The sequence below is a fragment of the Camponotus floridanus genome, unplaced genomic scaffold (genome assembly GCF_003227725.1).
Source record: "Camponotus floridanus strain SB8 unplaced genomic scaffold, Cflo_v7.5 scaffold21, whole genome shotgun sequence".
NCBI lineage: Eukaryota > Metazoa > Arthropoda > Insecta > Hymenoptera > Formicidae > Camponotus > Camponotus floridanus.
This window is the reverse complement of record NW_020229337.1, coordinates 376,547-391,919: the sequence shown is the minus strand read 5'-3', so window position 1 is coordinate 391,919 and position 15,373 is coordinate 376,547. Positions and strand designations below refer to the sequence as shown.

Here is a 15,373-nt window from a genome sequence, read left to right as displayed (position 1 = left end):
GGCTTTCACGTGAGCAAGCGTGACGTAATCTCCCGCGACCGCGAAAGGCATATAAACAACAAGATTACACCAACTATTATACTCACTTTTATTGCCGCGCTTGTGGATTCGATGACAGCCTCACCGTCTCTCTGTCTCCTCAACGTGGACATGCGGGATCCATAAATAGAGGAGATGTGGACGTGCATCACATCCCGATCACGCGAGATGAACGCGCCGACGTCTCGTTGTCGCACTGTTCGTCAATTCAGCACCCGCGATCGCGCGCGCACACGAGATCGAACGAACGAGAGTAAACACGAATGGAGATGCCACGTGATCGCATCGGATCGGGTGGCGCCGTGGCAGCTTTCACAATCCGGCTTTGTCGCAAGGACGCGTTATGATTCTCGGGCGCGCCGCCTCCGAGAGTCGGCTCGCTCTTGAGTTTCGCACGCTCTTCTTCCCCCTCCCCGCCCCTTCGTCCTCTTACCGAATTATCGGTGCGATCCAACGATGACGAATCGACGTCGCGACGTGCATGTCGACGACGATGCGCGGATAACTGTTGTTCACCTGGACGCTTGTTGTAGAACGAGAGAGACGCGAAACTTTCCCGGACAAGTCCACCGCGGAGGACATCTCGTCGCGCGACTGTCGCGACTGCGAGCGGGCGCCAGCGTCCGCAGCGGCGCCGACGGAAATCTGGCGCGCTGATTGGCCGGGGCGCCGCGGGCTGTTTGACAGGCGAGCCGGTCACGTGGCGATATCTGGCGGCGCCGATGGATTTCTCGCGATTGTCGGCGAAAGATGAAAGACTCGGTTTATGGTAAATTTGATCTCCCAGATTTGCTCTCTTCCATCTTCCTTCGAGATAAAGAAGTATTCTTCGAAAACGGGCGCAATACTAATCATTTTATTTCGAGATGAAATTATGACATAATGATGGAAAGTCAATCTTTTCGGATACAAAATAAAAAAAATATTATTTCTTCAACGTATATTGTTTAATTAATTTCCTTACTCGATTTTTCACATGCAAATATATAATTATTATTTAATTTTATTTCAAAGATTTTACAATACTACTTGTAAACACGTTTAGAAGAGGAATTTGTTAATGTATGAAGCGTTTTATATCATTACTTTATGACTCGAGTGTCACAATGATAGCAAGATTGTGACATGTAAACAATAGCGCGCTATTCGCTACCAAGGCTGAACATAATGTGTTATTGATTTGCTGCTGAAATATTTTGCGTATAACACATATACACACATACATACATATATGTATATATGTGCAAGTATCTATAGTATATAAATAATTATACATATACGGAATATTAAATTATAGAATTATTTTTAATTTATAAATTAATTAAACACTCGATTGATATATCACGTAACATTTCTCTAATTTCTTGAATCTATTATTCAATTATATTACTTATGTATTTTTAATCCGTGTGTTTAGATCGTAGAAAAGTAAAACGATAAAACGCGCATTGCGGACAAAATATATTTGATTCTAAGTATCATTAAAGAAATAATCATAAAAATATTTATTATTGCTATAGAGTTAGAAGATATTTTAAATATACTTTAAATAAATAGAAATCATTCAGTGAATTAATTGCATAATACACATTAATTGTGTTATAACTTTTTAGTTGAAAATTAAAACAATATAAATAATAAGCAAACATTTCTTTCTTACGTAAATGACGTTGATAGATTTAATCGCAATACATCATAATATATTAAGTGCACCTTCTTAGTAAATAGACTTTCAAGAAACTCGGAACTACACTGATATTATATATAATTGCGTGTGTAGTAATTAAAATGATCAACCTGTTCTTTCATACTTTCGGTACGACATCTAAACGACTAAAAGCGAAAGAAAGTATTTATATTTTTTGTTTTAATTTTCACCTGCATATCGAATTCGGAGTAAACGACCGATGTTCGATCGAGCATATTATATATATTTTTTACAGGGAATCAAAAATAAAATAAGAAGTCTAGACCACCAATAAAACGCGAAATGTTTCGCGAATCCGACTTGGTGAAATCCATGTTTTTTATTAGATTCGAGAATCAAGAAACTTATTGGCTATCGATCGAGTTCGCATGGAGTATCTAACAAATTTAGCTCAGCAATTCGTGCGGATTATTGAGGTCAAGAAATTCGGAATGCAATCAATAAATTGTAAGATGTATTACACGGATATTACTCGTTACAGATATAACGATTAAACACAAATTAAGTGTAAATATAATCAATGAATTTTTTTACAGATCTATTCTATATAAAGCGGTGTCCAAAATAATTGAGTTTGTAAAACTAATTATTATACTGAATATTATGTATCTTATATTTCAAATTAACATTAAAAAATAATCTATTATAGGCATCAGAAGATTATAATGTGCGACAGTATTTATAGTAAAATTTTATAAAATTTAAGTAAAAATATTATCGATTTATCAATATTCAATTAGTAATAACGAAAAGAATGCGTTATTCTATATTACTACATAGATTTATCTTTCATTTGTACTTGCCGCTTTTAATATAAATTTTCACATCTCTAAGTGTCTCGTTATGTTGTTGCATGTCTATCTTTTAGTATTTTTCGGAGTAGATCTGTCATATTTTTTGAAACAAACTTGCTAGAAGCGCAGAGTAATTCGTGAATAAAATTGTGATTTAATAAACGATGAGATAAAACGAGATCTTTATCGTCATTTAGCTCCTCATCTCTCAATTCGTCGTATATGCGCGCTATTCCTTGACGAAGACTCATAGAGGTTTGAAAAAGATTTGGTTGTGATGCAAGCCACGGTAAACACGTAGACAAAACCGTCTAAAATGAATCATTGAAAAACTGTTAAATAAAATTATCATTCTCAAAAATCAAAAATCAAAATTATACCAATATATTTACATAATTTATAATATTGTTAATACGATGTAATATTATTTTTCTAATTTAAATATACCTCATTCAAACTTTAAACTAAAATTTAATATATAAATTTTTTATAATATAAATTTAAAATTCATGTTTCTGGCTAAAGAATAGTTTTCATCAGTAAAGAACAAAATAATTATTTAAGGTTATTCGCAAGAGTAATTTACAAATAAATTTACCAGACAAACATCCCGTGGCAGCCAAAAAATTACTCTTTCATCTCGCTGAATCATTTCTTCGGGCGCTTCATCAGCTGACGGAGATGCAATCTGCGGTTCGTGTTCGTATTCAGTGAATACCAACAAATCTTCTACAACTAAGTGTTCCACTATTTCTTCCGGTGGCAAAAGTTCAGCTGGATCTATCTCGCCCATTCCGTTTAACTGCTGTATCAATATTCGACGTTTCGGAGGTAAATCATGATCATGAATTTTTTCAAGCGTAACGACAGCCTTTGCTGTTCTATTTAATATGTGATTGATAATTTCTCGTACTATCTGAAACCAAACATATCACTATTTTTATTTAACCAAATTAATTTTTATTCGAGCTTCTTAATGTTTTTTTATATTTATGATGTAATATTTTATATTAATGAACATATATTTTTATTGATTTTTTATCACAGTTACATTTGATTTAATTATGATCATATTTTATTTTTATATAAAACAATAATATTCTCTCAACCATTCACTTTAATTATTAGTTCAATAAATATCTATGATGCTTTATAAACGCTTTCAACATGAAAACATTTTATTTTGTTCTTTATTTCATTTTAATATTTATATTATTTTAAATTTACATTATTTTATTTGTATTAATTTAATGTATTTATTTATTATATTTATTTAATTTATTGCAACTCTCTATTTAATCATAAACGAAACAAAGCCAATTTCAAACATAATTGCATAAATTAGCTAATACAAATTTTATAAATTACCTCATTAGCTTCCTCACGAAGATAATCTTGACTTAATTGTAATTCCCTATCACGACGCTTCTTCTCAATAAGTTCCTCGACGTATTTTTCACCTTCTATTACATCGGTACAAATTCTAGCACCCATCGTAAGAGTAAATGCTTTCCCGAGACCTTCGCGAGGATCTTCATCTTTGCAAAAGGCTAACAACATTGCGGTATAATGAATTGCGTTTCGATTTATCAGATACATTTGACAGAGAAGTTCCTTTGCCAGCGTTAGTCTCAGCTCTATTGCGCTGCCAAAATAATTTCCCGATCAATTTTTCGCAAATATAATAATTCACAAAAAATGAGAAATGAGAGATTTTTGTGGATTTGTGAAAAAAAATTAATTGGAAAATTAATCGAAAATATTTGATAGCATATAGGGAAGATTGATCGGAAGCAATTAACAAAAACAATTAATCAAAAAATTGCTCGAAAATTAATTAATAAAAAATCGTTCAAACAGAAAATCAAAATTAATTTAAATAAAAAACTTTAATAAAACTTTAATATTTCATTCAGATTTCGATATTTGTTTTCAGGATGCACGTAGTAAATTTTTATTAATTTTACGTTCGAGGGGTTTTTATTTCGCCGAATTATGATCGAAGAGCTGTGCTCCACGCACCCAAAATTATCCTCACTCGTTTCTATGAAATTGCTCTTTATATTCGAAATACGCTCGCCTAATCGGACTTCCTCGCGTAACATTACATTCATTGTCTCGTTGCAATCAATCCCCTCTTCCAAGAATGTCTTATGAAAAGTAGAAATCTCTAGAAACCACAACGGCGTCGAGTGGAACTGATCGCGAGTAATCGTCTCCTTTAGATCAGAATCCTGCATCCTAAAAATCGTTCGCGCCTTCAAGATATCCTGATGAGATGGGAAAGGCAGATCCATCGCATACACAACGAACTCTCGCCATTCGATGTATTCTGTAGCGCCAAACAACTCTTCGATCAGTTTCTCGATATCCGGAGGTCGCAATTGTTGCCAAACGCACGGCACGAAGGGCGGATAACAGTCCTCCTCGCCGCAGGATACCAGATCCTGGAGAACGTAAATCAGAGCTCGCTCGCTCATGATTCCGCGCGGAGCAATTCGTCGAAAAATGTCTATCAGTCGACTGAGTTGAACCATACGGAATCGCAGAGGCGAAGAAACTTCTTCGGTCGGGATAGCAAATCGTTTGGGATCTTCGGGAACGAAATCATCTAATCTGACGACAAACTGATCACCGTCCAATAGTAATTCCTGTTGGATCGGTTTTTCCTCTTCGATGGCAAAGCAAAAAACATTCGTCATTTCGTTGATGCTTTCGATTTCGCGTTTGTATCTTAAAGAAAATAAAATATGTGTATGTGTGATATTGTGTATTTGATTATTAAAGTATAATTAACAAACAGTACTCTCTACGATATTTAGTATATATCATTAGTAAATACACAACAATGATTTAACATCTTAAAATTCAGATAATTATAATATTGCCATTTAAATCATAAAGAAATAATTTTTACCAGAATCCGATAATTATTTTCCTGAAATTATTATTGCTTTTAAACGTTTCAAAAATAAATTAAACTACTCTGTAATAAATACACAAAGCACATTTGCATTGCAAAGTGTTTCTGTTTCAAATTTACGTCTCCATAATTTAAAATATTACATTCGTTTCGCAATTTTAGCTTTTATTAAAAATAAGAAATATAATTTAATAAATAATTATAATTAGCACCAACCTTTCAATAATATGATGGTAAACACCATGGAAAACCTCTTTCATAGTATCTAAAAGGAAGATGATGTTGAATCGAGCAGCCGCGTTTAGAACATCTAATCTCTGATTAATACGATCGATTTCAAAAAGAACGGCATATCGCCATTCCTCAATTAGATCGCGATTTCTTTCCGCTAGCTTGGCAAACGTTGAATCGGGCGATGCATTTCCGATATTTTTGCTTTTAACATCACTCTTTGAAATCGCGATTTTCTCTTCGTTCTTCAGCATTTCCAATGTCGTAGACGAGATCGAATCCACGACATTCTGTACTTGTCGAATATTATCCTTGATAATATTATAAATGATACTTTGATCAGGATCAAAGCTCTTCGATGTATCGATTAGCAAAGTTTCGATCTCAGTTTTGAAGTGATGTATATTTAAGGCTTTACGAGGGGAAGCGTTGGTCGATTCAATCTTTGCCAGCATTCGCTCTTCATCTTCGAACAACGAGGTTTCCAGAAGAATATCCGTCAATGCGACGTGATCAAGAATGATTTTGGAGAATCGCGGTTCCTGAAGAGGTTTCTGCGACATGGAGATATAGTAATCTTGCAAAAATTGCATAGTTTCAATGAATCTATCAACTTCCGCTTGCAAGATTCCAATATACACGTTGACAAGAATCACGGCTTCCACCGGAATCCATTTATTCTGCAGAGTGTATTTTCTTTCTTCTTCAGCTTTATGTCTTCTCGCATCACACAAATCCCATAATTCCATTCGAAAATCGTCGACCTAATGCCAGAACTTTTAGATCCTCAACAATGGAAAGATTATATATTGTCTTTATTTTTTCGAAGCATTAAGAGCCTTCAAACAGTTTTAATTATTAAAGTTAATTATTAAATTTTTAATGATTAAATTAAGATAACAATGATTTGATTTAAAAAAAATGAATTTAACAGCAAATTGCGCTATCCTAATTTTCTTTACACATGCTTTATTATTTATATTTAATAATGTTTAATTATATTGATCCTATCAAAACTAAAAACTGGCTATCATTTAGTATATATATAATATTTACTACTGTATTATACTTCTTTTATTAAAAATTTTTATTATACTTCTTTTATTAAAAATTACTGACTCGGCAGTGCAGCTCGCATTTCATGTCGGGGTCATCCCTGAGGTCCTCATCGATTTCATTAAAAGCGCGTTGAAAATCTCGCAAGAAGATTTGCCGTTCATCAGGACGTTCAACGAAATTCATCAAGTTTCTCAGGATGAGATTTTTATAGGGTACAATGGCCGACGTATGCATTCTCTTCAAAGAGAGAATCTCTTTCAAATTCTCAACATAGGCCTCTTCAATACTCTCCCAAAATGTAGCCAAAATTTCAAGTAAGGCTGGTGGTTGAAAGAAATTTATCCATTGCCAATCGTCTTCTCCAGGTTTAACATGACTGTTTGCTAATTGCGTTTGAACTTCCGGTTGCAAGTCGCTGCTCTCAACTTCGATATCTTTCTTCTTTTCATACTTCGAGGTTTCCCACTTAGATTTCGGTATCAGGCATTTAATAATGACTTTTGAATCAACAGGAAATCTCTGTTCATCATCATATGTCTCTGAAATCTTTTCAAAACGTTCCAATTTCTTTTTGGGGATTTGATCCGCAATAAATTCGGCTAATTGTTTCAACGTCGAAAAATCGAGAATGTTGTAGAAAAATCCGTATGCTATATTTTCATTAGCGTAATATTCGTCTATTGATGTAGCATCGTCGGGTAAAGGTATAGACAATTGATCTTGATCTATTATCTTTGACTTTAACATTGCCTTGACATAGATTGTAATAAACGTCGAGGAGCTATCTTTTGCTCTGAAAATTGGATTCGGCAACAATCTAGACTGCCTGTATCAACATTTATATTTTAATAACTGTTATAATAACTGTTTATATTTAATTGCTTATATCTTAATTTTTAAAAAATTTTTAATATTTAATAATTATTGGATTATTAAGTAAACATTAATGTATTTTGACAAGATAATGATCAAATAAAATTAATTGCAACATGATTATATAAAATCAATCTAATAATTTACTAATAATAAATAAATCTAAATATTATATTAATCAATAATTTCAATAATATTAATATTTAATTAAAATATTTTTTGACATTCATTTATATAATATTATTTATATTTATATTTTTATATTATTTATATCATTAATTATATATATAAAACATTATAAGTATTTTATAATTTTGACATTAAATAATTAGACGCGCCTGTATGTCGCGAATACGTCTTCATGACCCTTAAATACAATCCTGGCTGATGGAAGATCAATGTCCTCAATATTGACGTCCGCGTTGATAATTTTGTGATTAGCAGGAATCTCGCGTCCTGTCAACGCTTTCTCCAACATTGCCATCTGTTTATATGTGTTAGGATAATTTATTAACGCCCAACCTTTGACGTCTCCAATTGCTTTTAAGTATTCAATTAGTATTTTCGTATTCAATTCATCGGAAATCGGTTCACCCAATGTGAGAAACTCGTAAGTCCATTTGCCTAAATATAGCAATCAAACCAATCGTTTTACAATAAAAATAAATATTGTTTTAACAATATTTTTATAAAAATCTAATGACCAATATCAATCATTAGAAAATTAATAAATAAATGTTCAGATATTAATGTCTAATGTTATTTCTCATAAAATAAATCTGTATGTATTAAATATATCTGTGTCTATAAAACAAACTGATATTATTATCACAAGTTACGACTCTAAAATTAATGCGATAATGAAATTATTTTATCAATATTGATTTTTATAACATTTTTATTTCTAAATTTTTCTACCTATATAAGCAGTATTGCTTAAAACTGGGTCCATATCATCATAAGGTATTTGTCTAGGTGTCTGCGTTTGTTTCTCCTCTGCTGCGCTCTGCTGAGATGTTATTATCTTTGTTCTTTTTTCGTTCTTTTTTTGATGATGGTCCCACGAATCATTCATCTTACTCTTGGTTTCTAATTTTTTGAGGTCTCTTGTCGTCGCCGAGATGATGTTTAAATCAATATACTCTACATTAGCTACTTCCTGCTTATATCTTTCCAAACAATAGTTAATCGCATCTTCCATTCTCAGCAAATGGATTCCGTGGTTCTTTAATAATTCTCGTAACTGTTCGTGCAAGGTTGGATTTACTATTCCCGAGATAATAGCCGCAACTTTAACTCTTGGTACCGGACAACTCAACTCACTCGAATAAGGATATAATATTTCTAGTAACCGATGAACGATGTAGCCAAGTACAATGCCACCCAATCTGATAACTTCTTCATCTTTTTCTTCTTCCTTCGACACGAATTGATCCCATGGTAAGCTTAGATCTCGATAACTTTCAAAATCTGTATCAGCCAGAGATCGCTGACGTTTTAATTCCAGTTGAATTAGCTTCTGTTTTTCCTCAGTTTTCAATTTCTTCTTGATTTTTATCTCTTCTTTGTTTTTTATTTTTTCTTCATTTTTCATTCCTATTTTGTCTTCTATTATTTCTTTATGTTTTGTTTCTTCTTTGTTTTTTATTTCTTCTATATCTTCCATCTGTTCATCAACATCATCGAGATGTTCCTCGAGTTCGAATATTGGTTGATTTCTCAGGAACGACGTTTTCCATTCATTCCATATGGAATAAGGAATATGATTATTATTCGCTTGACGATAGTCAGCCATCTTTACTGCGATATCTGCGAGATCTTGCATGATTTTCAAACAAATGTCTCGATGTTTTTCCCTTATTCTACGCATCTTAAAATCAATCAGATGTTTTACAATTGCACATTTCTCCATAATAATAAAATTATTTTATAAAAATATATATCATTATTAATTAGAAATATAGTGAAATATGTTGATGGTAACAGATTCTAATTAATAATAATATATATATCTCTTAAAAAAATAATTGCATTACTATGTAAATGAATGTTCAAATGAAAAACATTTAATTGAGATTTATAATATTATTAATTATAATAACTATGCGTTCATTTAATGTTTCTTTTTTTCACTGTATTATTTTTATACTCATCTTTTATTCTATTTACAACGTAATGAAAAACTCCTTCCCCACATTCATTATCACTCACCTTTTCTTCGCGAATTCTCCATCGAAGCTCACGCATTCTGTGGCTTTCCATTTCCACGTTTTCCATCTCTTCCTTCATTATCTCTCGACGACGATCCTCCTTCAATCGCAGCTCGTTTTCTCTAGTGTTTAGCAACATTGCGTCAACGATTCTGCGGTTCTCTACAATTCTATTTCTCAAATCTCGCACCTCGCACAGCTTCCTCATCATCTGTTTTTCATAGCGCGATTGATCTAGCACTCGCCTGCCGAGAGCTTCGTCGAAAGACCTATCTTGTTTCCTCAGCAATTGCTCCCAAGCTTCTGTCATCATTGTCGTTTGTATCTTCAACTTGAGCGCGTGAGATTTTGTCGCTTTTTCACTGCGCCTCTTCAGTAAGTCAATATATTCCGTAGCGGCCGCGGAATCTTTGATACAAGGCATTTCCAACGATTTTTTTTCGGGGCAACATTCGACTACGCGGTATCTTTTCATCTTGTGAGGCGGATGTTTGCGAGCAAACTCATCCAGTGCCTCGCTCTCTATCTCCTTCTCATCCGGTAACACTTCCGGAATAAAATGTTCGATCGGTTCGACTATAGGATATTTCATGAGGGCTTCGAATCGTTGACGTTCTCGTCTGCAAGCTTGCGTAATCGCCCAAAATTTATTTCTATGCCAAAGAACGGTATCGGCTGCTTCGATTAACGGTTGTGAAAGAGGATGTTCGGGTGGGTGATAGGAAGGTGGCTCCTCGGATACTTTGGAGATGTCGAATCTGCTCGGCATATATTTTCGCTCTTTCTGAAGAGCAATGAAATGCAATCGATCCTTACCTTCAAGACTCAGATAGACCTTATAATAGAGCTGCAGAGCTGCTGCACCTTTACCCTAAAGTATTGTTTATACAAAAATAAGTTCAATCTCTAGAAGAGATAAACGAATTAACGAAAATTGAAATAGAAATTTATTTATCTGACTAGGAATAATATCTATGGATTGATAAAAGTATAATATGATTTCTGGTAGAAATAACATTTACTTGAAATTGATTAAAAAATTGTTAAAAATATTTTTTTCGTATTTTTTTCCTTATACGATAATTTTAATTCTTTTAAATTATTTCTCTCTTTCTTGCGTTCTCTATTTCTTTTCTGTAAGCAATACTTTAGAAATTTTGTCGATACATTCGTCACTCAGTGTAACGTTGATGAGCTTTAGCCAGATTCGTAGAGTCCTCAGGTTCACTCTGCATAACGCCGGGTCCTGCGTACGAAGAATGGTGCTTAATTGATTGCTGCTTATTATATCGTAGCTGTGCAGGATCTGGGCCAGCAAGGTGCCGTCTCTGGTGTAACGACCGAACATCTCAGGGGTGAGATCTATGATTACACCTAGCCTCGTACGTAGCCATGCCCTCAGCGCATCGGCCATTATTGGAGATTTCAATAACTTCGCGAAATTTCCAATGTTTCAGGATTAGAAATTGTGAAACGCGCGTCTTCGACGTGATCGAGACATTGCGACTTGACAATTGTGAACGATACGAAATTAGCATTATGTATACAATACACTTGAGAATCGATTATACTAATGATAAAAAATTGTCAAATGATTTTCTCTGAGAGAATGAAAACTCAAACAACGGAATGTAATAATATTTGCATATTTGTAGTTTTCAGATTTAATTTTTTCTGATATTTAGGCTTATAGATTTAATATTTTCGAAACTTTTTTATTAAAATATCATTTTCGAGAAATTTGTGCTTTCATTAATTTTATATTTGTAAATATTGATAAATTTCATATTATTCATGCAATTAATATATGACAAATTCTTAAAGTTAATGGGCTTAGCTCGTAATAATCTCTTCGTAATGAGATCTAGGCAATCGCTAATATTCGAGACGATAAAAGAATATTAATACGATAATAAAATATACACACATATATAATAATAAGATATACAAGATATACATGTATAATATACATGTATAAAGTCAATTATATCAAAATATAAATGATGTGCACATTTTATTTTTACATAAGCATTTTTATCGTTATGAATATCGATGAGTTAACGGCTGTGACAGATATTGCAAAATAAAATGAAAGCATTTATTATTTAATTGATTATAAAATATAATTAACACAATTATCTACCTTTTGAATCCAACGAAATGATGTTACAATCCTTTCCAATATTTAATAAAAATTTCAATATAATTAAAATTTGTTGTAAAAGCGTTTCGCCAGCAAATAGATTTATTTTTATAAGCTTTTATAAAATATATATTATTAGAAAAAAAAGAAGAGAAATATGCTGTAAAGGTGGGGAAACGACTGCAGAAAAAATGAGAAGCCCAGGTTTTATATTTAGAAACATCAATTTAAATAACCAATGATTTTCATTCACATACAACATGTGGTATATATATCTCCTTCAATATTAAAAATTAAAACTTATAAATCATGCATATAAAAAGTGTATATCTTTGTTACTTTGTTGTTGCTTCTTTTTTTTTTATTATTCCCTTATATTCCGCTGCATATACATGTTACAGGCTTATAGGTACAGACGGGTAGAAGAAAATCGTGATTCATTAGTTTTCCTTTATTATCGATTTCAGACCAACAGCAGCGTCGCATTGAGCATTGGTTCGGCTCGCCAAGAAATAATATACGGGTCGATTCCTCTTGCGAATCGAGAAATGTGGAATCTCGAAATTGAGATTCACGCGAGATGCACGCGAAAGAACTTACTCCGCGTAATATCGTATCTCGTATTTTGCAGGACGAAAAAGAACACGCACGGCTTCTCTGTATTTTCTTCTCTGCGAAAAAACGGGCGAATCAAAAGAAAGTTATCTCTATGTGTGTGATACTGAATAAATCATTTTTAAAATAGGAGATTACACAAAAAACATTTGTCTCATTTTCTAGAATATTGGCACATTTTGATGAAGATAAGATCGAATAGGATAATGTGTTTTCAATACGATTAAATCTATGTATGTAGTCGTAATTTTCTGAGAAATATATGCAAAAAAAATATTTTTTCGCCATTCTATATATGTTTTTATAATTTATTAATTCTACTCCCTTCTTTCCCTTTCTCTAGAAAAAAAGATATATTTCTTCCTTAATTTCCCTAATCGTTTAATTAATTAAATAAATAAATGGGAAAAATAGATAGAAAAAATGAGACAAGAATTCGCTTTCTAAAATAAAATTTTATCGATTCTTTCCGATCAGCCCGCTTTTTGTAAAATCGCTCCTTCATATGGAATTCATTTTGTGTGTATGTGTGTGTACTTTTAGAAAAATCGTGGAAATAGAAACGAAAAGAATATTGGTTGACGTGACGCGACTAGATACATTAGTATATTTTCAAAAGGCTAAGAGCTAATGACAATGATTCTCTGAGAAAATTAATGCGGCCTAACATATTGTTATCAAGAAGTTAGAGATTTTTGATACTGTAATCAGAAAATCGATAATCTAAAAGTAAATATGTCAAAATATTTTTTAAATACATATTGTATCAGTCGTGTCGCGAGCGAAAAATTCTTGATGAGAATGTTGGATGATATATTTATTAAGAAGTAAAAGAAGGCTAGGAACCAAAAACGCAGGTAATGGTGCGAGATAATAATAATATATTATGATAGAAATTTTGTAAAGTTATTTTACTTACATACAGTAAGAAGCGCAAAAATATATGTTTAAAGTTTGTCGACGACGCTTCGACCCTGTTCTGGGTTCTTTTCACAAAGTCAAATAAGAAAAGCATAATATTAATATTAAACAGAGAACAGGGTCGAAACGTCGTCGACAAACTTTAAACATATATTTTTGCGATTCTTATTGTATGAAAGTGGAACAACTTTACAAAGTTTCTATTATAATATATTATTACTATCACACACTATTACTTGCGTCTTTGATTTCTAGACTTTTTTTACTTTTTATTAGATTTGTATCATTTGAACCATTTTTACATATTAAAAATTTTTTACTTATCTGATGTATATTTATTGTATCGCAGAAAAAAACATTATAATTTTGCACATTTATGACCGTCCGCGAATTTTGTGTGTGGTTGCAAAATCGTGCATTTTCGTGCCAAGTTTGATTCTTTTCAAAAGAGAAAAAATAAAAAAGTATTAAAAAAACGAAATAGAAGTGCAAAAAGAAATCTTCTTCCGACATTTTATTCTTTGATACTCTTTAGCGTAATAGAAATAAAAAAGAAAAGAAACATGGCAGAATCTTTGAGATTCGACAATATAGTCTGGTTCATGATTAAATAATACAGCTAAGTACAAATGACACGACGCGAATTGTATTTATATTCTTCATTATCGTTTACTCGACAGTGTTGTACTCACTCACGTTTTAATTGGACTCATTTCATTCTTGTATCAGTGTATATATTCCTCAGTACAATATATAATACAACCATAATGACCGCAATAATAATGGTGATAATTAATAATTAATAATAATAATAATATAATAGTAACATAATAAAAATCACCGTTGTCTCCACCATCGTCATCGTTATTATATAATGTATTTATAATATTTATATCGTGTGGTGTGTATGTATGCGTGGATCCCATACAATTACATCATCGTATCGCCGCGAGTATAAGTATATATAATTACAATTACAATCGTACTTAATATTCACAACTTAGTAATAATCGCGTTCGCTACCGCGTTTCGCCTCTTCTTCTTTTTGCTAAAAACAATGCGCAATTATTGTGTTTGCCCCGTTCTGCCGTTCGTCCATCGTTCATGATCATCAATTATTATTCATTATTATTGTTGTTGCTTAATTGTATGTACAGAAGAGGTATATATTCAATAATATTAATTAGTATTAATATTTATAATAATTTAGATTTACGTTCTCTCTCTCTCTTTCTCTCTCTCTCTCTCTCTCTCTCTCTCGCTTTCTCTCTTCTTACACGCGCATAACTACTGTGTATATGTGTGATTATCTACAGAAAAAGGTAAGACACGCTTCTGCAATTTTTTTCTTCCATGATTTTTCCCCTTTATTATTTTTTAATATATATAAAATCCAAGTGTATTTTTAAGAGTTTTACTTCAAATCACTATCTCAGACAGAAAAAATTCTCCAATAAGCTTCTAAGAGAGTTACTCTGATAAGTCCGCAGGAAGTAGAAAATTATTGAGGAGAGAAAATTTCAAATTTCAGATTTCTAGTGAAGTTTACTTGCGCTTTCTAAATTCGTAGGAGAGTTTTATCGTGTCGAAAATAAAATTATTATACTGGAAAAATAGAACTCTCGATAGTACACCTGAGCTTGATAAAGATTCATAGTTATAAAAACGAGTTTGCACCTACCAAAATCATTGATTTGTCTCGATAAAAAGATCGTCACGGATGAATTCCGGCGCTGAAGTCTCTAGACCGAATCGACGAAAATGAGACTAAAACTGAGAAAGAGGTTCTGAAAAAGAATTATATAAAATAATATATAAGATACATTGCTCTCTCTAACGATTGGTCCTATCCTCTGG

General features: G+C 32.4%; 2 protein-coding genes across 3 annotated transcripts in view; both read right to left on the bottom strand.

The window, feature by feature from the left end:
* LOC105253066 (beta-1,4-N-acetylgalactosaminyltransferase bre-4) overlaps positions 1–626 on the bottom strand; it is a 106,350-nt gene extending 105,724 nt beyond the window's left edge. For both annotated transcript variants that reach the window (XM_011260838.2, XM_011260841.2), the window contains exon 1: positions 87–626. The gene's annotated coding sequence lies outside the window, so the exon portion shown is untranslated. The remainder of the gene's footprint in view (positions 1–86) is intronic.
* A 4,891-nt stretch (positions 627–5,517) lies between these two features.
* On the bottom strand, positions 5,518–11,251 carry LOC105253086 (sperm flagellar protein 2). Its single transcript, XM_025408419.1, has 7 exons — positions 10,985–11,251; positions 9,797–10,708; positions 8,546–9,497; positions 7,966–8,251; positions 6,815–7,580; positions 5,681–6,459; positions 5,518–5,527 (listed from the first exon to the last, which is right to left on the bottom strand). Exons 1-7 carry the CDS (start codon positions 11,249–11,251, stop codon positions 5,518–5,520), a joined length of 3,972 nt encoding a protein of 1,323 aa, XP_025264204.1.
* Positions 11,252–15,373: the final 4,122 nt, after the last annotated feature.